General features: G+C 43.6%; 1 protein-coding gene across 1 annotated transcript in view; it reads right to left on the reverse strand.

The window, feature by feature from the left end:
• Nucleotides 1-24,630, reverse strand: part of MGAT5 (alpha-1,6-mannosylglycoprotein 6-beta-N-acetylglucosaminyltransferase) — a 232,726-nt gene that overhangs the window by 194,899 nt on the left and 13,197 nt on the right. Inside the window, exon 2 of the mRNA XM_052663956.1 lies at nucleotides 21,771-21,929. Coding sequence (XP_052519916.1) covers nucleotides 21,771-21,929 — 159 coding nt within the window. The remainder of the gene's footprint in view (nucleotides 1-21,770; nucleotides 21,930-24,630) is intronic.

Below are 24,630 nucleotides of genomic sequence, written 5' to 3' on the forward strand. Positions count from 1 at the left end.
TTTTTTTAAAAAAGAGCCAGATCATAAATATTCTAGACTTTCATGGTCTCTGTCTCAACTATTCAACTTCTACCATGAAAACAGCAAGAAAGTAGCCATAGGCGACATGTAAACAAATTAGCATGACTGTGTACCAGTAAACCTTTATTTACATACCAGGATGTGGGCTCGATTTTCGCCCATGGCCCATCATTTACCGACCACTGGTCTAATTTATATATAGAACTAAAACAGGTCTTGGATAGCCTTTAAGGTTTTTAGTTGAACTGGTGTTGACCTATCTGAGAAGAAATGCACATCATGGGTCAGAGTAAGTATTTCAGGTGGCTCTGTCCTCACATGAGGGTGCTGCTGCCGCATCAGGGAGACACAAAGCCAACAAATATAAAGGAAGCCTTCACTTCCAGACACCAGGATTCAAACTTCAGTGGCTTCTCAGGAGAATAAAGCCAAAAAAGGACATGAACAGAATATTTATGAAATATACGAGTCCCATGAAACATATGGAAAACATCCAACCTCTCTATAATCAAAGAAACACATGTAAAATATCATTTTCTATTTATTATGTTGGAAGACATCTTTTTTACAAAAGGAAAATATCAAGAATTTAGACCGAGAATGTGAAACAGGAATATTCAGACATTACTGGTTAACAGTGTCATTTGTAACATCTATCCTTCAGATGCTTACACTGGAGATTTCCAGTCAGAAACAGCAATGGTTTATTCTCTGGACCCAAAAAAGTTTCTGGATCTAGAACAGAAGGGATAGAGAAGTGTGGGAGAGGTCCCTACTCCAAGTTTTAAAAGGCCCCAATCTCCAGCTTTGCAACAGTTTTAGAAGTGATGCTTTTTGTCCCCTGCATCTCTGAGGAAACCAACCAGAGAGAGAAAAGCCTAAAATCAGATACCCGGGGGCTTCTTCCCCTATGGTTCCTGTGAGCTGGCACAGCAGCTATCAATACTCATCTATCGCCAAGCCCTGTGGTCTCCATACCTTTCCCTCTAGTATGAAAAAATATCTAAGTGAAAGAAATCACAATAAATTCATAAACACAAAGGGAAAGAAAAATAACTCAGAGGAAACAGAGGTAGCACAGACAACAGAAAATGATTTATTAATAACGTTTTTTAAATATAGTAAATATCTGACAGAGGCCAAGAAATACACCGATTCAGGAAACCGGAACAAGAACAGCATGCTTTTTTTTTTTTTTTTAAGAGGAATCCTCAGAGAACAAGCAGTCTTGGAAATGAAGACTAAAACAGAAGAATTAACACATTCGGTAGAGGAGCTGAATATAAAGCTGAGGAAATCTTCCAGAAAACAGAGCAAAAAGATGAACAGTAGGATAATAGAAGAGAAAAATTAGGAGGGAGGAGAGGGGAAATCAATTACAAGTGCAAATTCCAACTGATGTTTTAGAAGAAAAGGTAGGGGGAAATGGTGAGGGTTGGGCGGACAGAGAGAAAGAGGAAGATCAAACATAATAGTTTAAGAATACTTCCCAGACAGAAAAGCATAAATATCCCAATTGAAAGAGTCCACTGAAGGGTCAGAATCATGATGAAACACAGCCCACACCAGACGCAGGGCAGAAAGCAAAGGCCACAAGCTTCCAGAGGGGTCACAGGTTCACACCTAGGTATGAGACTACAACCAGGTATCTCAAAATAACACAAAGGAACAGGTCTTCAAATTTTTAAGGAAAACAGTTTTCAAAGTTAGAATCTTATATTCAACTACTCAGCAGCAAAGAATCCACCTGCAATGCAGGAGACATAGGTTCAACCCCTGCATTGGGAAGATCCCCTGGAGAAGGAAATGGCAACCCACTCCAGTATTCTTGCTTGGGAAATCTCATGGACAGAGGAGCCTGGGGGGCTAAGGTCTATGGTTGCAAAACAGTGGGACACGACTTAGCAATTAAATAACAGCAACAATTTCCCATTCAAGGTAGAACAAAGATACTTTCCATTTACTGAGACTTACTGTGATGAGCATTATGCAATATATACAAATATCAAATTATTACACTGTATACTTAAAACTAATATGACGTTACATGTCAATTAAAAAAGGATATGTTCCAACAGTCAAACATTTTCTCCCCATGTACCGTCTCTTAGGAAACTATAAATGAGCTTTACCTGGATGAGGTAATAAAACAATTTTAAAAAGGAGCAAAAGAGAGGGAAAGAATCTTCCCAGGTGTTGGAAATAGGGCAGCAGCCCCAGGACAGACTGAATAGGAGGGCCAGAAACCAACCAGGCCTGGCTGCAACAGGAGGGTACAAGTTTCCAGGAAGAAAGCTGCTAAATAAAAATGCCTCCAAGAAACTATCTGATCTGCTGGCCAAGTTAACAGAAATTCTGATGCAAAGTACAGGACTGAAGCTTGATGAGGGCAAGAATTTGTTTCTGTTTTGTTCAATAATGTATTCCTGGCACCCTGAAAGTAACTAGTAAACATTTACTATACTTATTCAAATGAAACAAATATAGAAAGTCAATTATTAACTCTGGGACAAACAAAAAGATGTATCAGGAAGGCAATTCAGTATCACAATATTTTACTAGACAGCTAATCTATGTCTTTATACTTAAGTACTGACAGCTGATTTAATTTAAAAAGAAGAAAATCAGAATATCAGAATTCTAGCAGATGGGAAGAGAAGTGTGTATGGGAAGGTTCCTGATAATGGCGGTATGTGGTGTCAGAAAGTTACATTCTCATCTTCAACAACAGAAAACCAGGAGGTAACACTGCAAACTACAAGATAAGGAAAAGTAGCACAGACATGTTAATGAGAAATACAAAGATATATATTGGAAGGAACAACTAAATAGAGTTAAAGGTATTTACACTTGTCAGGGAGAGGGAAGAATGAATAAATACAGGACAGGTGACTGGTTTTGTAGAAGCCTGGGATCAATTACGTGTATGTCCTAATTTGATAAAAACAAAAATTAAATCTAAGACGAGGCTTATGCTTTAGGCCTAGCCATCTGATAGCCACGAACTCTCCCAGGAGAATAATCAGAGATGCGAAGATTTTTGTTCACTGTAACAATCTTCATAATAGAAAAAACGGGGTGATCTATTGATATTATTTCTTTCATAATAGAAAAATTAGAGGTCTAGGTAATGAAATAAGAGAACATTATGTAGTTATTTTAAAAATAAAGCTTTTGAAGAACAATGAAAACATACTAGAATGCTCCTTTAAAGAGAAGGATTTGGAAACTATACAGAGCACAAGGACAGTTGCACAGAAAAAAGAAACAAGCAACCATATGTTAACAGCCAGGTGCTCTAAACAGGAGGTTTACAGGCCATTTTTATTTCCTTTACACACTTTTGTGTATCTTCCAAATTTCCTACAGTAAATTTGTATCACTTGGTCAAGCACTTTTACAGTGATTTTAATTTACAAAGTAGGAAAAATATAAAAATTGGAAAACAATTTTTGGTATTTCTCTAGGAAAAATGACCTCATTTGAACACTTAATGGTTAAGAAGAAAATCAAAGGGTCATCAATGCACAACAGCAAAAAGACACTCCCTCCCGCCCAAAATCAAAGACCCACAAAATAAAGTATGCGTGGTGCCTGACACATGTATAATACAGAATTACCAAAAGAGGTCCTGTTATCTTCCACCGTTACGGCTTAAACCGACCTCATCTTTTAAAACACCCCGGATATGACCTTGGCTTGAGGGGCAATGAAATTCCATTGTCTCAGCTGTGGGTGTCTCCGGATGTGCAGTTTTGCTCTGAGCCAAACAGGATCTGAGTCCCAGCTCAGGTTTTCACCAATTTAGGCAGATGATACCCTCTCTCTTACTCTGCTACTCCTCTATTAAATTGGGATCATTATTTTGCAGCCTTGCTCTGAGGTAAGAACTAGGAAAGTATTTTTAAATGATTATTTGTTCGTGGGACACAGCAATCCATCAATAAATGGTGGCTTTTTTGTTGTTGTTTTATTTAATGAACACCCCACCAGTCAAATCTGTTTAGCCACAGTCACTAATACAAAGTGTGTACTCATCTACTCACCGACTCCTTCTCCCAAACTTAACTATGGGCCACATGTGCTTGATCTGAGAGTGGGAAAAGGGATGACTTATTTCAAAGAACTACACAGCAGTGACTAGCTCACTGTGTCCAATTTTTACAACTTCATCCTTTATTAAGAAAGCAGCTATCTCCAAGGGAATCTGATCAACTTGCAAAGGATTTGTGAGTTTCTTTTTATTTTTGACAAATAAGAAATGAAAGTTCAAGAGGTACAAGGAATGTACAGTGGTGAATAACAAAAAGCTACGCTGTACCAAGGTCAGTGTGTTACAGCCACACAAGGCATACTTAGGTGATTATTTTCATAGTAATTTCATACAGGGCTTTAAACATTTTTAATAGTGTTTTCAACGACTTTGCTTTTAATTTCTATTGCCAAAATCTGTAGGGTGGCAAAGTATAAGTATGATATAGATTTGAAGGATGGGAATACCTGCACCATTATCTAGAAATTGTTGAGAAGACCAGAGACGGCCAAATGTTTCCCCCATTCAAATGTGGTAGAGGAGATAAGATTATGAAAAGAATAAGCTTCCTGTTCATTCCTGGCAAATTCTAGAGCAGATTACTACATAAATGACTTAAGAGTAATTAGAGCACCAACTAAACTATCATTATCCACAAACGCATCCCTCCCCCTTCGTAAAGGGGTACCAGATCGGGAAAGGAGAGAAGGGTGAAATGTCCTCTGATGTGACATCTTGACGTCACTCCTAATGATATCCCTGCGATTAAGATGGGAAAGGGACTGGCTAACTAGTTGCATTGTACCTGGTCCAGCAATTATACCAGTACCATACTGATCACTGGGCCAATGTCAACCTGGAAGTTGTCTCTAGTGCTCTCACCATGGCTCTGCTCTTTCACTGCTTAAATGAAAGCCAAAAATGGAAGAAAAAACTATTAATTCAGAAGACAATAAAAACTTTAAAGCATCAAGAGGAAGGTAAGGCCCCTCCTTTCTTCCAGGCTCTGAACCATGCAGCTAGTTTCCAGAGGAATGAACACAGCCCTGGTATCCCACTGTAAGCGCAGAGTCCCGGCAAACTGGAGCATGCTCAGAGGCCAGCATGGGGTCTGGGGGCGGGGGGGGGGGGGGGAATGGAGATACCACACATCATGCAGGAATGGACTGGGACAGATCTGAGAGGGTGAGGACGGAATGCCTGAAAAGGAATACTCTGCAGTCACATGACACAAGTCTCAAAGATTAGGAGTTATTCTAGAAGGCAAAGCCAAGATGAGTAATCAGAATGGCCCCAAGCTCAGACGGTTATCTTTCATGTCGGCTGAGCCCTACCAGGGCCATAGCTCATAAAGCACAGGCCGTGCACTGCACTCCAGGGAGCACCACTCATTTAGAGCCGGGGCAGCAAGCTTTTTCTGTTAAGAGCTAGGAAGTAAATGTTTTTCAGCTCTGTGGATCATATGGTCTCCACCACAACTTCTCAATTCTATATTTGTAACATAAAAGCAGCCACATATGGAAACAAATGGATTTCAATGCTTTATTTAAAAAACAGGTGGTGGGCCAGATGTGACCAATGGGCCATAATCTGTTAACCCCTCGTAGACAGAGATCCACTGATGCTTCATAAGATCTAGGCTAGAAAAGCAGCCCACCAAGGATTTCAGAAGGTTGCAGTCACTCAATGTGGGGGAAAGGTTAGAGTAGCCTTTAGTCTAGAAAGGGTGCTCTAAATAGAAAGTCTTCCCTATTTCTAAAAGTCCATGAAAATCTGTCTATGAAAGAAGAAACAGAAACACTGATATCACAGTCAGTTCTGAGAGCGGTAGATCTAGAACCCAGACCTCCTGGGTTCTATACTCCTATACTCCTTCACCATAGCTCACTGCACAAAAGGCCTGGCATTCCGCAAACTTGTGGCCAGCTTACATTCAGAAATCTTCTAAATGCCAGCCAGTCAATCATGAGCCACTCACATATTCTCCGAAACCTTCCATCATTGATGCCCACATCTTGGCATCCCTGACATCACACAGAGAAAACCCAGTGGCCAGGGGAATGCACACGATTCTCTCCTTTGGATCTAAGAACAGAGCAGGCAGAGACTGGAGGTCGTGTGTAGAAGGAATTCTTGTGGAGCTGGGATGCGGGGCAGACCTTCGTCTCATGACTCCATGTGTCCAAGAATTCATCTTGAGTCAAGGAAAGCAGAGGAGGCGACTGAAACACTAAGAAAATCTGCATCTTGGACCCAGATACACCATGATGACTTCTCATCTACATGGCATCTCTCAGGAAGCAGTAAGCTGAGAGCTAAGAACCGAGTGTAGAGCAAGCGACACAAACACCACACAGGACCAATGACGACATCACTGTGTCCTTCTGAGGACTCTGTCACACACCGACATCCCCAAATCTGAGAACAGTTTCTACAAAAACAAACACTACATTCAACAATGGTTTTAAATCTGAAGAGACAGGCAAAAACAGAGAAGCTGTTGATCTCCAACCAAATCTGCATGTACTTGATGACAGAAAGCTCAAACCCCACCCCAAATGTATGATCCTTCTGTTAAAGCTTTGATTATATTAAGCCTACTTGGCAAATGAATGGAACTTGTCCCCACTCTGGTGCCTTAAATACAATTTTTTGAAACTTTACTGAAGGATAGTTGATTTACAATGCTGTATTACTTTCTACTGTACAGCACAGTGATTCAGTTATACTTAAAACCATTCTTTCTCATATTCTTTTCCATTACACTTTATCACAGAATATTGACTATAGTTCCTTGCACTATACAGTAGGACCTTGTTGTTCATCCACTCTAATAAATCATAATTTACATCTGCTAATTCCAAACTCCCAATCCATCTCTTTCCCACCTTTCAGTACAACGGACAACAAGTGTTTTAGATTTGGTTAAAGCGTCTATGGAACAAAGTCACCTACCATTTGCCAAAACCGCATTTTGATCATCATCATGAGAGCCAGTGTTTTCTGGTCACTTTCTGTTTGCCATTACTTCATATGCACCTTCTCACAAGGTCCTCCCAACGTCCCAGTGAACTAATTTCTGTAGTACAGACGAGGGGGCTGAGACTTGATTTCTCTAAATGACTTAGCCAAAGCCACATGGCTGGTGGAAGTCAGATTCAAACTGCAACAGCTCGAGCATGGGGCCTGTACTCATGGCTTCTACACACACGTAGGTCATCACCTACCAAACCACTGCGTTAACACAACAGCTGACCATGGTTCCGTTACCATCTCACAGATACCCAGTCTGAGCCTAGCAGAAGCATAAACCTCAAGTGATACAGTTGATAGTAAATGTTTTCTTTGAGGGTTTTAATAAGCCATCTTCTGCAGTAAAAGATTTAAAGAGCACACAAGTGTTTCTTGAATGCACCTAGGAAGGCTGTGCCAGGGATCCCTGTGCAAAGACCAACCTTCCCCAGGTGGCCTCGTGGCTCGCTTCCTCGTTCATCTGGATTTCCATCCATGCCACTTCTTCAGAGAGATTTTCCCTGACAACCCACCCAGCCTGAAACAGCCCCCTTCCGCATCTCCTCACCCTGCTTAGTTGTCTCCTGCATCATTTACCGCCACTGGGCACAGTGTGTTTCTGTATTTGGTGATCATCTGCCTTCACTGCTGGGATGTTACCTTCATGAATGAAGACACTTGGTTTTGCTCACCCCTCTATCTCCAGTGGCTAGGAAGCACCCAGCACAGAACACACAGTATCTGGTAGGAGAGCAGCAAATCAATTAATCTCTGGGTGATAGAATAACTGCTGCTTTGTATTTTTATCTTTGTGCTTAGCTGCAATTTCTAAATTTTTAGCAGTCAAATTTTATCCCTTTTTTATAACACAGAAGTAAAGTTCTGTTTATAAAAGCCTTTCCTTTAGAGACTAGTACCCTACTATTACATAAACTCAAAGACAGAGATTATGGCTACTTTTGGTCACTGGTAGCCTAGAGGCATGAAAACCATGTTAAATTAATCTCCTGGTGCCCTCAGATGACAGGTCAGCATGGCCAGCCAGGGGCAGGCACTCATCACGGCCTTCCCTGGCCAGCTCAGCTGTTGCTAATGGCCTTCTGCCTTTAGTGAACAACATCCTCCCTGCATGGCAGAGCCATGTGCCAACAGCTACCTTCCTAATCCTCACAGCATGCCTGGGAGTACAGAGAAGGCAGTTTCTCTACATTGCCATGTTACTCTGTCTTATGGGGGCCAGAAATGTAAGGAGAGACCAGAGCTCACAACTGTCCCCCAGAAGACACCCACTGGCCTCCCCCAGCTCAGTGCAGGGGAGCCACCCAAGAGAAACCCTTGGAGCCTCACCCAAGAACTCCACTGTATTTCCACATCAGACACCATCAGACTCAGCTTTTACTAATCTTCTCTTTACTCCAACCCAACTGCACCCTGAAATAAAGTCTTAAATATTTACTTTGTTCTTTAGCTCATCTTGCTATAACATGTACTGCTCCTATTAACCAAACTTAATGAGAGCAATTATTGAGAAAGTTATATTAGCATAAAGTTTAGACAGGTTAATGACTGCCTTCCCTTGGGAGCTGAGCTCTACAGCGTAAGAGCTCCCCACCCTGCTCTGGAGTGAGACGGTGCAGTGAAGGGTCAGCACAGTTTCCAGAAGGCCAGACTTGGCTGTGACGAAGGCCATATGACAGCCATCGTTTAGTGGACATTCCTTCTGTGCCAATCCCTGTAGGCCATTCCCAGACCGATCCCCAGATGGCTACAGAGTTTGAAGGTCATTCTCCAGGCAAAGCCAACAGGTCCCGAAAGAAGCTCTAGGCTGAAAGCCAAGATAGGTACCATGAGCACCGTCAACCTCTCTTCCTTCTCTGCTACATGGCGAGCCCTGTATTGCCCACAGTAGCCTTAGCTTCTGACCTGGCTGCACCACCATCTGCCCCCGAACCGCCCCCACACCCCCACTGCCCCAAGCCTGGCATGAGACCCAGCACCCTCCAGGCAGGGCTGGGTATAAAATGCACATCAATGTTTGCTGTATTATGTTTGGACTCCTCCCTTCCAACAGGGCACTAACCACAAAGGGTGGGATCTATAGGTAAGTGGGGACAAGATGCCATGCCAGGCTCCCAGCACACGTTTGTCTCATCAAACACTTGCCACTAATGGGGAGAACACGGGCATCACTATGTCTCTGGCACCTATGACAAAGCTGCTGCTAAGTCGCTTCAGTCGGGTCCGACTCTGTGCGACCCCATAGACAGCAGCCCACCAGGCTCCCCCGTCCCTGGGATTCTCCAGGCAAGAACACTGGAGTGGGTTGCCATTTCCTTCTCCAATGCATGAAAGTGAAAAGTGAAAGTGAAGTCGCTCAGTCGTGTCCGACTCTTCGCGACCCCATGAACTGCAGACCACCAGGCTCCTCCATCCATGGGATTTTCCAGGCAAGAGTACTGGAGTGGGGTGCTATCGCCTTCTCTGATGACAAAGCTAAGACTCTGCAATAGTAAGAAATCACCAACAGCAGGTTAGAAAGGGGACTGAGAGTTCTGCTCAAGATCATTTGATACCAACTGTCCAGTCTGTGAGTGCTAGAAACTTCCAGGAATTTCGTTCCCCAGGTCCAGTTTTCTCCAGGAAAAATGGCATGAGAACTGGGTGGTTCACACACTCACCAGGCACTGACCATCTTCTGCCCGCCTGGCCCACAGGTCCAGCCCTGAACTGCGTCCTTAGGCTGTGCATGTCCCGGTGCCCAAACCCTACTGAGCTCTTATTCTGTGTGTGGCCTTCAGTGTTTTCCAAGGAGCAAGTCACAGTCTTCACAACAGCACCACAGCCCAGGTCCTCTAATCCCATTTTACTGATAAGGAAATTGACTGGGTTTCTCCAAGGACACATGGCTAGGACGGGGAAGAGCTGGGATGTGAACCCAAGCAGTCAGGGTTCAGGGTCTGTACCAGAATCCTATGACCGCGGTTTGACCACCCTCCCCTCCCACTAGACTTCACTTGCTGTTCACCATGGTCCTTTCATAATGACTCTGTTTCAAGAGCCCATTTCCAGCTGCACCCAACAAACAGGAAAGTCTCCACTGTAGATGCTGACTTGGGAAGTTCACCAAGATGAGACATCAAGACAGCTTTAAAGCAGTTCAAGACTTGTGGTTCCCAAGGCGGGGGAAGGTGGAGAGAAGTAGACAGGGAGTTCGGCATTAGCAAAGGCACACTATTATACCTAAGGATGGATACACAACAAGATCCATGTAAACCATAATGGAAAAGAACATGAAAAAAGAATATATGTGTATATATATGTACAAGTGAGTCACTTTGCTGTGCAGCAGAAATTAACACAACATTGCAAATCAACTATACTTCAATAAATTTTTTTTTTTTAAAGGAGTTCATAGTGTAGCTGGTCACCTCAGACAAAGCACATCAAAATGCACTGTAAACCCTCTGTCAACCCGTGACAGGAGCCCCTCTGCTGACTCTGTCAGTGCAACAGACCTTCAGTCCAGCACAAATGGACCTGGGAGGCTGTGATCATGCACATGGGATATGCCCAATGTCCACAGGCCAAGGAGGGACAGAAAAGGAGACCGCCATGAAATGAGGTCAGCAGGTTGAACCATGGGGCAACTCAGAACCTCTCCTCCACGTTTCAAACTGGACACCTTTTTCCTTCATTTCTAAACTCAGCCAAGAACTTCAGACCACTTTTACCACAGAGGCTGCATTTCTTCTTTTTCTGAGATCCAACGAGGACAGAAAAAACTGAACTGGCACCTGATTTTCATTGAGGCTGCCTAATTTTAGAAGCTAGGGATATGCAAAGCAAAAGCACGGCTTAAAAGAAAATCCCTCAAAACCGCAAAAGCCTCTGAACGGAAAAATCCTTTTCAACCACGTGGAGACAGAGACAGTCCCCTGCTTCCATCCAAACAGCTTTCATTCCAAAATGTTGCTGGGTTTGTACATCTCAGGATCTAGGTGGCTTCTATTGAAGTAATGTGTTAAACAGGTAGAGAGAGGATGAGGCGGCAAAGACAAGGGAACATCTTGGGTAAAGCATATGCGGGGCTGTCACTGTGGAACGTCTTTTGAATCAATACCATATGCAAGCTGATAGCACAACTGTATACACATACCTCATTAAGCCAAATTAGAGCAAGTGGGATCTGTCGCCTTCTGATTAAAACAAACACGTCTAATTTTGGCATGTCCTATCTCCCATCCGCAGAACCACCCTGGAGGCATTTTCATAAACACAGTAAAGCCTGCACAAGTTCCCAAGGCCAATGCCATGCAAGCTCCTAAGGGCTGCTGTTCCCCATGATGCCTTCCTTCAAACAGCTGGGGAAGCATGGGATCCTCCCAAAGGGATACTCACTCTCACTTTCTGAAATGGAAAAAGCCACTTTGAAGTGTCAGTAATGAGTCCAAAAGCACTAAGACTGGTGGGTCCCCACCTCTCTTCTACAAAAACTCTTCATTAGAAATCCCTAATATAAGACTTCCCTGGTGGCTCAGATGGTAAAGAATCCACCTGCAATGCTGGAGACCCAGGTTCGGCCCCTGGGTTGGGAAGATCTTCTGGAGAAGGAAATGGCTACCCACTCCAGTATTCTTGCCTGGAGAATACCATGGACAGAGGACCCTGGCGGGCTACAGTCCACAGGGTTGCAAAGAATCGGACACAACTGAATGACTAATATTTTTCACTTTCAATACAGTGTAGCTGGTGAGAATTCTTTTTTAATCCTACTTACATTTTCATAATTACCTGTGAAAAAAATGACAAAGTAAATTACCTTATTATGGAATCATAATTTCCAGAAAGCACAGGAAAGCAAAAGTATTTTTCCTTCTGAGCAACTTAGCAGTCAACTTTCTAGGTACTTTCAGGAATTCCTAAAATATTCAGGAAACTGCCAAGGCAGCAGACACAGTGATTCAGAACTGAGAGTGTAGACCCCAGTGTTGTGCTAAAAGTTTCAGAACTGTGGCTGACCTGGTGTGTGGCCAGGATGTGTTCAGTTGGACAAACAATCCTCCCGTTCAGGATGTGGGAGGCATGCGTTCAGCTGGACAAACATTCATTGAGAACCTGCTATTTACCAGGCTCCCTGCAAAGGCGGAGACCTGGGTTCGATCCCTGAGTTGGAAAGATCCCTTGGAGAAGGGAAAGGCTACACACTCCAGTATTCTGGCCTGGAGAATTCCATGGACTGTATAGTCCATGGGGTCACAAAGAGTCAGACACGACTGAGCAACTTTCGCTCACTGCTATATACCAGGTTTATAGGGCTGAAAGGGAAAATACAGGCTATTTTGCCCATGCCTTTGAAGGGCTTGGAGCCTGGCTGTGGAAACATCCAGGGATCACACAGTAGTTGTGGGGAACATAAAACATAAAGAAATCCCTGAGAGCAAAGGACCTGAAGGAAGCCTTCTTATGGGAAACAGTGCATCAGGTGAGTCTTGAAAAAATATGATAAATAAAGGTAAGCTAGAAAAATGGAGGGCATCCAGGCTGAGGACAAAAACAAAGCAACATTTTGGGCACACACAAACAATACGTTGTAGGCTGGGCCAGTTCCTAGAAGGGCTGGGGCACACACTCAGGCACAGCAGCATTTAAATTGGAGGCAGGAGACTTCTCCAGCCATCCAGCAGTTAAGACTTCACCTTCCAATGCGGGGGGCGAAGGTTTGATCCCTCCTCAGGGAGCCAAGATCCCACATGCCTCCCAGCCCCAAATCTAAAAACATAAAACAGAAGCAACACTGTAACAATTCAATTCATTAGACTTTAAAATAAAATGGGGGAGCAGAAAGGCTAGCATTCCAGAAGACTTGTCCTCTGAATCCTGCTGGAAAGAGAAGCCTGAGCTGGGCTTATGACGACTCTGGAAATCCAAACCATACATGATAGGAGTCCCTGATCATTGTCTATGTTCTATATGCTTGTTTGGAATCTTTTTAGGGACACTCTCCCATCATGAAATCTCGGGGTGACCTGACTGGGCGATGCAGGCCCAGTCAGTCAGGAGGTTACTGCACACTGTCAGTGGGTCGTGGAGAGGCATACACTGCAACCCAAGCTGTTCCCAAATAGTATTGCCAGAAATCTAGAGTCTCCGGCAACATTTCTGCCACCACCCTGTGAGGATGGCCAAAGAGTGACGCCGGTGCTAATGGCAATACCGCTGAGGTTCCTGGAGATGGTTCCAAGCCTGCCTGCACCCAGCAGTGTGATCTCGGCCTCATCTTCCAAACCCGCCAACTACATGGACCCCCAATTCTATTTCTGCTTGATTACTGATAAATACGTGGATTTCCTCTCAGTATTGATAACAAAAATCTCTAAGAATAGACAAGAAGGTCAGCTGGGAAACTTCAAGTTTAAAATACTCAAGGAAGTAACATACATGTATGAAAATATTTTCTTATCCATAAAACACTATTCAAATATGTTATTAGTTTCACTGTGGTGATATTAACAATTAGTCAGTATTATATTACATATAAGATTAACAACTAATAATTAGTCAATCTGGTCTTCATTCTTATATCAATATTCCAAATGTGTAGCCTTTAAACTGTAACTAACAATGTTTATTTAGTGCTGACTTTGCAACACGTATGTTTCTAGGTAGTTTGCTAATCTCATTTAACCCTCATAAACAACCCCCATTATTATTATTGGGGGACTGTTGGGCACTATTATTATCTTCCCAATTTTATAGAAGAGGAAATGTAAGCCTTGAAAGATTAAGAGAGACTCCCTGGTGCTCAAGGGGCTAAGAATCCACCTTACAAGGCAAGGGACTCAGGTTCCATCCCTTGTTGGGGAACTAAGATCCTACACTCTGTGGGACAGCTAAGCCTGGGCGCTGCAACCACTGAGCCTGTACACCACAACTAGAGACGCCCACGTGCCACAACGCAAGACTCCCACACGCCACAGTGAGGATTCCACGTGCCACAACTAAGACCCGACACAGCCAAATAGATAAATATAAAAAAAGAGAAACATTAAGAAACAGACCCAATGTCACGAAGCAGAGCAGGGTGTGAGCCTGGGTAGCATGGCACCCCACTCCAGTAGTCTTGCCTGGAAAATCCCATGGACGGAGGAGCCTGGTGGGCTGCAGTCCATGGGGTCGCTATGAGTCAGACACGACTGAGCGACTTCACTTTCACTTTTCACTTTCATGCATTGGAGAAGGAAATGGCAACCCACTCCAGTGTTCTAGCCTGGAGAATCCCAGGGACGGGGGAGCCTGGTGGGCTGTCATCTATGGGGTGGCACGGGGTCAAACATGACTGAAGTGACTTAGCAGCAGCAGCAGGAGCATGGAACAAACACTGCCTTTCACGTCCCTCATCTCCTGAGAACTAATGCTCCAACTTCCTTTAAACTGGTATTTCTAAACAAATGGCTTGCAGCAAAGCAATTTATACTCCAAAGTCCACATTAACACATGGCAACGGTCTTTCCCAAATCTTGCCTTTGCTGGCTTCTTTCCTCCATAAATGCACCACCCCAGTGTTCCATCATACAAGCTCCATCCTCGAGAATCATTATGACGCCTCCTCCTTTGCTGCCTCCCATGGTCCACCAGCAACCCCGTCAGGTGAGCTCCACCCGATGTGGATCTCAAATCCTCTCCTTCTCCCTAGCCTCCCTCACACTCTCTTTCAGTCCTTCTACACAAGTCAACTAAACTTTCACCTGGCTTCTCTATGACCCCCTTTGAAAGCATTCTGCATCCACATTTTTCTCTGAAAATATAGACCTCATCTAATCATCTGCCTGCTTTAAACCTTCATCAGCTGTCACTGCATACAGAATAAGACAGAAACTCCTTAGTACTACATTAAAAACTCTTCGCAGATCCCCCAACCTACTTTTCCTGTCTCATCTTCTTTTATGTTGCTCTAGTTAAGGTCTGGAAGGTATTTCATGCTGTGAAGTAGATCTTTAGGGACCTCTCTTGCTTCCCTTAACTTAGTTAATTTACTCGCTCATATCTAGATAATTATATACTTAAAATTAATAAAGTGGAATTTCTTCTAAAACATCCTGGTAATTTACATCCACTCTCTCCAACTACTTTGCCATCATTATTCTGAATTAGTGGCTCTTTTATGAAAAGAAATAATTATATTCTATATAAGCCAGAGTAAAATGCAAATTACCAAAATTGTACAGTTTGGGTCCAGGAAAGAGGCTTCTTAAGGTCAGAATCCTAGAACAGTCTTCTGGGAGTGTATAACATTTTTCAAAGGTTTCAAAGACCAGTTGCAAAGCTAAAAGTGGTGAGGCTTGCAAACTGCCTTGGTAGGAATGGGGAAGGAGACTAAAGGTTTCAGCTGGTGATCAGGAAACCTCAATGTCTCAAACATCTTTCTCCACCGGTGATAAGTGGGAAAACCAGTTTTCAACAATGCCTTACAGATGAGGGTTTCTGAACTACCACACAATTGACATTTGGGGCTAGATAATTCTCTGCTGTGGGCCAGCCTGTGCACCGCAGGCTGTTCAGCAGCATCCCTGGCTTCTGTCTACTAGACATCACAACATTCTCTGTTGTGACAACCAAAACTGCCTGAGGGGGTGGGGAAAAACCTCAGGCAGTTGAGAACCAATGATATTAATATCCAGGCACAGAGAAATCAAAACTACAATGAGATATCACTTCACACCAGCCAGAAGAGCTATCATCAAAACATCCACAAACCATAAATGCTGGAGAGCATGTGGAGAGAAGGGTATCCTCTTAGACTGTTGGTGGGAATGTAAATTGGTGCAGCCACTATAGAGAACAGTATGGAGGTTCCTTAAAAAACTAAAAACAGAGCTACCATATGACCTTGCAATCCCACTTCTGGGCATATATACGGAGAAAAACGTGAACTGAAAGGTGCATACGTGCACCCCAATGTTCACTGCAGCACAGTTTACAACAGCCAAGAATGGAAGCAATCTAAATGTCCACTGACAGAGGAATGGATAAAGAAGATGAGGCACACACATATAATGGAATACTACTCAGCCATTGAAAAAAATGAAGTAATGCCATCTGCAGCAACATGGATTGACCCAGAGACGGTCACACCGAGTGAAGTAAGTCAGAGAAGGAGAAACACCCTATGACATTCCTTACATGTGGAATCTAAAAAGAAATGATGCAAATGAACTTACAAAACAGAAAGAGACTCACAAACTTAGAGAACTCTGGAATTTACGGTTGCCAGGGGGAAGGATGGGAGGAAGGGATAGTTGGGGAGTTTGGATGGACATGTACACACTGCAATATTTAAAATGGATTACCAATAAAGATGTGCTGTATAGCACATGGAACTCTGCTCAATGTTGTGTGGCAGCAGGGATGGGAGGGGAGTTTGGGGGAGAATGGATACACATATATGTATGGCTGAGTCTCTTCACTGTTTACCTAAAACTATGACAAGCCTATACCCTAATCCAAAATAAGAAGCTTAAAAAAAAGAAAAGAAACATACCCAGGCACACAGATCAGCACCACTCCTCCTGAACTGTATTTTCTTCCTTTTCCTCCTTCCTTGTGATAAAAATCAAACTGCCCTTGACCACACAAAGTGAAAACCAGACCAACAAAGACATCCATTCTCTGAGATGGTACTAAAGGGACTGTTTCTGACAAGTAGCCAAATACTTACTGCCCCCTGTGCAAAGAATGACACAGAAAAGGACAGGTAGATGGATAGAAGGAACATACTGGTTTCTTGCTCGGATTAATAAAAAAATCTTTCTTTAATTAATAAAGATCAGTCTTCTCTCTCCCCTTTCTCTCAGGCAGCACCTGGAGTGACACTGAAGGCTGAAACCTGATCCTGGGAAAGTCATCCGCTGCGCTGGTTTCTGGGCGGGGCTGGGACACCCCAGGTGCTGGGCCAGCATATCTGACGTCACAGGGACACAAACAAGGCAACAGCACAGGTGTGACTTCATTTCAAGGTCCATTAGCAGCACCGAGAGGGGAGAAGCTGTACTTCCAAACACAGTCCCTGGAACTCAGCAGGAACATTTTTTAATTTTCGAATGCTAAGGATAACAATTATGGTTCTTTTCTTGAGAAAAATATCCCAGTTCAAATACACCGCACTTCAACTCCAAATACTAGAATATGTTGCATGCTGAAACTGACATTTGGAAAACACAGGGCTGCCTAATGTTCAATTTAGACTCAGTATCAGAAAGCATCCTTTTGAGCTGTGCCTGTATTTTCGATTTTGCGAATGTTTCCCAATTCATTCACCTTGCAACTGTAAGCGATCATAGCACAAGCGGATGGATGTGGTCATGATGTTCTGTCTTCTAATCAACTGTCAGCATTGGCCAGTTATTCAGCCGATGCTGAATGACAACAGGCCCTTGAGAGTATAAATGAATAAATTTGCACACACTAGTGCCCACACTCCTGCCTCCCCGTCCCTCACCAGAGAGCTGCACAATATCCCCACTCCCCACAAATATTACAGCCTAGAGTGGGAACCATCACATACTATAAGGGCTCCAGAGCACCAAATCACCCACGGGAAGTTCAGTCATGGTCGAGAAACACGGAGTTGTATTTCTTAGATGGTGTCTGCCACTGTTGTCTAAAACAAGAAAATGAGAAGCCAAGTCCCACTTGTAAGCAAATCCCTGTACATGTAAGTGGAGAAGGGGAGCTACAGGGAGGAATTCCTTGCAGAAGTGAAATGCTCTCCCCTCCAGCATAATCCAATCCATGTGGACAGTACTTACTAAACACCTTCAACAGCCAGGCTTTGAACAAGACACAGATGGCCAAACAAGGATAGAAGCAGACAATGACAGTCCTCAGCAGGCCAGCATTTTCACATCACACACCTGTAGCTCTTTACCTTTCCCCTATGTCAATACATGGCCAAGAACCACCAACCCTGACCTATTCTCTCCACTTCAGAATTCAAAATCACAAATCCAGAGAAAAGCAGAATTGGTCTTTCAAAAAAGAAAAAACCCAAGTGCCATTCCCAAAATAAGTAATTTTGACAAGGAAATATACAAGTTCTATCACTGATTAAACCTGGAGAAATCATGATTTCTCATGATTGAAAAGTTTTTTTCAACCTATTTTTTCATTTCTTTGATTCACCTTCCTCTTCAGTAAGATAAAGATTGCTCAAAAATGCAGTTCAAATCTCATTCTTTACTTTCCTAAAGTCCATTTCCACCACAATTTCTCTAGGGGAACATTCATTTTCACATAATAAAAAAGCCCTAGAGTAATAAATTTGGCAAGACAAGCCATTTTGGATAAAAATCACATACAACATAGTTAAACAGAGCAAGGAAAGGGGAGACACATACACACACACACATATCCCTAAAAAGAAAATAAATTTAGAGAATTCTTCTTCAACTGCTATGGTATCCAATTTAGATACAGTTTATAGTCAACCAGAAGATATATCAGCGAGCAATAAGACACAACAGTAAGCAATCAGAAACATCCGTTAGCAATAAGACACCAGAGTAAGCAGTTAAAGACACACCAGGGAGAACATTTCTGAGCAATTACCACATGTCTTAATGCAGCGAGCGGGGAAGAACAACCTCACTCAACTAGGATTGGAACCCTATAAAAAACGAACTCTCATAGCTCAAAAGCCACCCCTGCTATGACAGGAGGGATGTGAGAACTGCTAGCCTGGCAAGGATCAGGGAAGAGGGCAAAGAAGCCATTGAGGGGCTGACGATGCACTAGGACTGGGAACTTCAGTGCTCTGGCCCTCTTCGTGGCACACTAACCCACAGACCTGGCAAATAAAGAATACGTGTGTGTTCTCTGACAAGATATCACGGCCCCTCTGACCTTTGGAGGAAATAGAGGCAGATGCCTGCATTCTTCACGGCACATCTGTAGTCACTGAGGCTAGCGCAGTGTCTGGCAGGGGAGCATGTGCACGCACGCACACACGGAAGGATGACATTTCTTTTTGTTGTGGCTTAACACACAGGTCAGGCAAAGAAACAGACCCTCAGACAGAAAGAACTTCCATTTTAGACAGGATATTAAGTAGTCCAGGAAACTGTCAGCTCTCTAGGAACCTCGAAGAAAATGGGAGCACATTTTTCTAGACGCAACGTTTGAGATGATTCACAAAATGGAAAGCCAGGAGCGGGGAAGACAATCTCTTCTCTGCTTGGCACTACGAGGTCTTTACCTCAGTCCCACCCCATCCCACATACTTAAACTCATAAAACCTGTGAAAGCACTTACTTCTGAGATGCTGAGAAGAGTAAACAAAAGCAAGGCTCCAAGTCCCTCCAAGGCTCAGGAACTGGAAACAGTTTAATGGCAGAGAATGGCCACTTTCCTCTCCTTCCTTCTAACTTCTTACCTGGGCAGCAATCCATCTCTACTCTGTGTCTCCTCCTCAATCCTCAATTGCCTCCGTCCTAACCACCTTCTAAGTTTACCTTCCTATCAGAAGCCTTCCAAAGACAGCCCCTCTTACAGTGACCATAGTTTGTGTTATCCCATGCATGTGTATTATTTTTCTAATTGGCCAGTAAAAATCTCAAAGGTATGGAGCATGTCACACACGAAAGATGAAAACAAGTAAGAATGAGGTTAGTTATCCAAGGCAGAACTTTAAATTAGCTCCCTTTTCCCAAAAAGGAAAGATAAAAAACCAAGTACTCTGGTTCTATAAATATTAGTAAAAGCACAGTACCAGTGGCACTTTTAAAGAAGCCCTTTTCAAATCCAATGACTTTGTGCAGAGGTCCCCAATCTTTTTGGCACCAGGAATCGATTCAACGTAAGACAATTTCTCCATGGACAGGGAAGGGGAGGTGGTTTCACGGTGACTCAAGTGCATTACATTTATTTGCACTTCATTTCTGTTACTATTGTATCAGCTCCACCTCAGATCATCAGGCATTAGATCCTGGAGGTTGGGGACCCTTGACTTAGAGAATGTGCTTAGAGATATTTGTTAACCAAGTGTACTAGCTCCAGGCACGGGTCAGGGACTCCATTTGAAAAGAGTGGTCACCGCCTCCATCACATTTCATTCCACAATTGTGTACCCTGGGACTTGAAACTCAGACAGGAAATCTCCCTGTGAGCCTGGCACACAAACAAGACAGTCAGAGGCAGCAAGATCCCTTATCAGGGAAGAGAATGATGGTAGACACATGGACACGGGACCTCCAGGACAGAGGCAGTGGGAGGCAGCGATGCCAGAGACGGAACACCACCCCGCCCCCTACACAACCCTCTGAAACAGGAACCTACGGAACTGCCAGGAAATCAGAGAGGACCTTCTCAACAGCACTTCTTACTGGGAACAGGAGTGGAGGAGTGGAGGCTGGAGAGGCCTGGGTTCCATTTATTAATAAGCAGCTCAACACAGTGGGAGGTTTTCTTGTCTAATTACAGAAGCTGCTGGAAACTGCAAGGAAGACAGGATTTATGGCCCAGATGACACTGCCTCTGTGTTGTAATTAAAAGTTATTTTTAATGCCTCTGTTTGGTCAGATACTTTGGATTATTAGAAATATAGTTTGCAATTTAAAACTTGCTAAAGGGCAGAGAACACAGCAGAAAAGTAATACAACAAGCTTGCATAATATGAAACAGTTAAATGTTTTGACACTGGGAGGTAGGAAAGGAAAAGAATCTTGTTCCACTTAAGGCTGTGAGTTTCCTATAAGAAAGGGAGAGAAAAACAAGCCAGAGAGGATACTAAAGTCGATTTTTAAAATTTCGAAAGTAACCCAGCTACTTATTTTATCTATTAGCTAGAGCTTGTATACCACCCACCAGGAGTATAGACAACTCATTCACAGCCATTCACTCAAAGCACCTAATCCTTATCCTCATCAAAGCTCTTTGCTTTGTCCTGGGTCCCCAGGAAATGACAGTGGTCACCCTAACAAGGCCAAGGCCTAGCTTAACCACAAAAGCCAAGAGGCCAATGTCAGGGCAGAGCAACGCTGCGGAGGCGGCGGCGGAGGAGTGGGTGGGTGGGTCCAAATGTGAGCTGTGGACAATATACGTTGTGTATGTTATGGGGATTGTTTTAAATCCATTTCCCTTCTTTTATCCAGGAGTCCAGTTTCAAGAAGGGGGTCAGACACACACATTCAGGTGTCCACAAGAGGCTACAGAATCAGGCCAAGATCAGGCAGGGGCCATTTATTCCCCGAATGCCATTTCTAGAACGCCTATTTCCCCGGATACACAAAGGAGGCAAGTCTGCCATGGCTCTTCTTTAGCAGCAGGGAGGAGAGAATTTATTATGTGGAACAGACTTTTGAAATTGTTTGATGAAAATGGGGAGGGGAAGGAACATCTACCTGGTGTGAGCCTCCCAGATCACCTCTGTATTTCCTTTATCCCTGCTATGAATCTTCTCATTAAAAGTAATTCCAGGAGCTCATTATGGGAAACATATCACAGAAACCACCCAATATTACACATCATGATGAGACTGTAAAAGCCTTTGAACATATTATTCAAAAATAAATTTAAAGTTAGGGTTATAGGGACCATACTAAGTTGATGGGATTTATCTTATATCAATAAGAACCACTGTGCCCCTGTGGTTCTCCTCCTAGTTCAGAGCAGGCCTTGACTCCACGTCTGGGCATAGACTCGTGGTCCTTACCTGCCACATTAATTTTCTCAAGTAAGCTGGGAACAGGTGTGGTGGAGTTGGTCAAGTTTGTCCCTGTGCCGTTGCTTACGAGGTTGTCCACCTTTGACTCCAACTTGCCAATGCGCTGCAGAATGTTATCCAGCAAGACAGCAAGAGTCTTCTTCAGATCTGCAACAGCAAACATGCACAGGATTTAATGCAACAGCTCGGACATCCTCCGGTCCCCCTCACATCAGCCTGGCACACACATGCACACTCACGCTCGCTCTCTCTTTCCCTCCCTCTGATGTGAAGAACAAAATGTGGCCGTTCAAAAGGCACCACATGAAGACCTGTCCTAACAAACTCCACCTGAAAGGCAACAGAGGCCACACTCAAGGGGCCCAGAGAGTCCAAAACACATCAGTTTGCTCTGTAACACAAACTTCACAGTAAGTGACATAAAACTGTTCAGCTAGTAGGTTGAGAGATGCTGTTATTTAGCATCCTACCAAAGCATTCAATTCTTCCTCCTCTCAATGGTGGTTACTAACACACAGAATGACAAGCCCCAAATGCAAGAAGGCCTTGAAAACGTCCAGATCAAGCTCATTGTTGTTGTTGTTTTGTTTGTTTTTTAGTGCTGTATACTCTTGGGCTTCCCTGGTGGCTCAGAGATCGGGAGACCCGGGTTCGATCCCTGGGTCGGGAAGATCCCCTGGAGAAGGAAATGGCAACCCACTCCAGTACTCTTGCCTGGAGAATCCCATGGACAGAGGAGCCTGGTGGGCTACAGTCCACGGGGTCGCAAAGAGTAGGACACGACTGAGTGACTTTACTTTACTTCATACTCTTGCAAGTCCCGATTTTTTGAAAAGTCTTTACTGCTGTTGGTTACTTAATAAAAAGTTATGGGCTTTCCTGGTGGCTCAGCGGTAAAGAATACACCTCCTAATGTAGGAGATGCGGGTTCAGTCCCTGAGTTGGGAAGATACCCTGGAGAAGAGAATGGCAACCCACTCTAGTATTCTTGCCTGGGAAATCCCATGGACAGAGGAGCCTGGCAGTCTACAGTCCATGGAGTCACAAAAGAGTCAGACACAATTCAGCGACTAAATAACAAAACAAGATAAAAGCTACAGTTTCAGATTTCAGATATGCTGGATAATCCAAAGTTAACTATAATGCAATTTAGAAGCACACTTAAAGACCAGACTCATTCATTTATTCAAAGTGAAAGTCGCTCAGTCATGTCCGACTGTTTGCAACCCCATAGACTATACAGTCCATGGAATTCTCCAGGCCAGAATACTGGAATGGGTAGCCTGTCCCTTCTCCAGGGGATCTTCCCACCCCAGGGATTGAACCCAAGTCTCCTGCATGGCAGGCAGATTCTTTACCAGCTAAACCACAAGGGAAGCCCAAGAATACTGGAGTGGGTAGCCTATTTCTTCTCCAGTGGATCTCCCCAACCCAGGAATCGAATGGGGATCTCCTGCATTCCAGGCAGATTCTTTACCAACTGAGCTATCAGAGAAGGAGTTCATTCTTTCAAGATATTAGTTAAACAACTACTATGTGCCAAGCATTGTTCTAGATGCTGGGACCATTTTCTTCTGGTGCTTACATTTAAGAGTTGATTCTCTTTCTTACATATCTGGCTATGGGTTACAGAGAAATGTACTTCTCTCCAGATAAATTACAGACGCATTATCTTCAGGCCTACATAAGTATTTACTAAGTTTGTATACAAGGTAATCTACACACAGAGAGAGATTAAGTTAGCCCCCTCCTCTGGAAACTCAAAGACAGTCTGACTTGAACATGTGAGAAAGGCAGGAGGACCACAGGGCAGCAGCTATGTGAACAGAATCCAGATTCACTTATGAACTGGGAGTATGCCAGGGGAGCAGGATGCAGCAAAATCCTGAATTCAGACAAAGGGGAACCTTCCATTCTGCTGGGAACAGAGCACACTTGCAATGAACAGGTGCTCAGATCTGGCCAGGAAAGAAGCACACACTGGGCCAATCCACCAACCCCAGAGCACAGCCAATGACTGTCCACTAACAAGCAGGCAGCCTTTCTACTTCCAGTCAAGAGAGAAACACTCATCTGAACAGAAACAAGACACATAACTGACATGGACATGCAAGTTTGCATTCCCAGGGTTAACAGACAGCATCACTGAAGCTCACTAAAGACTGGAAACAGAACCCACATCTTTATCCTGGGAGTCTGGATCTTTGTGCGTAGCATAATCTCAATCTCCCCAGCACTCCCAACACCAAACCCAAGACTTCTTCACAGCATTAAGACCTGTAGCAGTCTGTTCATTCAGTCTCTCTAACAAACATCTGACCAGGTCTACTTTTTATTCTTCATTGAGGATGTTACCCACAGATTCTAAGACAAGCTGGCCATGCAAAAGAGCAATTGGCCAAAAATAAGTTTGTAACAAAGAAGGTTAAATAGGAACTAAGAGTTCCTGAATGTCTATCAGGTGCCATGCACATATATAAGGAACTGCATTTATTAATAACTTCACATTCTCCATGAAGCAGGTGTGACTTCATTTCACAGATGAGAAAACTGAGGTTCACAGACAGGAAGCAATATGCTCGTGGTTCCAGACATACAAAATCACAAATGGGGACTCAACTCAGGTCTGCCTAATTCCCAGATGCCTCGCTGCTACCAGCCAGAAGTCAAGAGCCAGGGCTGAGAAAAGAAACCAAGTGTGAAATTCAGTGACTTTCAGCCTAGCGATTAAGGGCTTAGACTCTAATCACTTCCTAGGTTTGAGTCCTCACTCTCCACTTCTGTACCCTTATTTGTAAAAGAGTGAAAAGAATAAGCCTACCTCTTTGGCGTTCTAATGAGACATAAT

The sequence above is a fragment of the Budorcas taxicolor genome, chromosome 2, assembly GCF_023091745.1.
Source record: "Budorcas taxicolor isolate Tak-1 chromosome 2, Takin1.1, whole genome shotgun sequence".
Lineage (NCBI taxonomy): Eukaryota > Metazoa > Chordata > Mammalia > Artiodactyla > Bovidae > Budorcas > Budorcas taxicolor.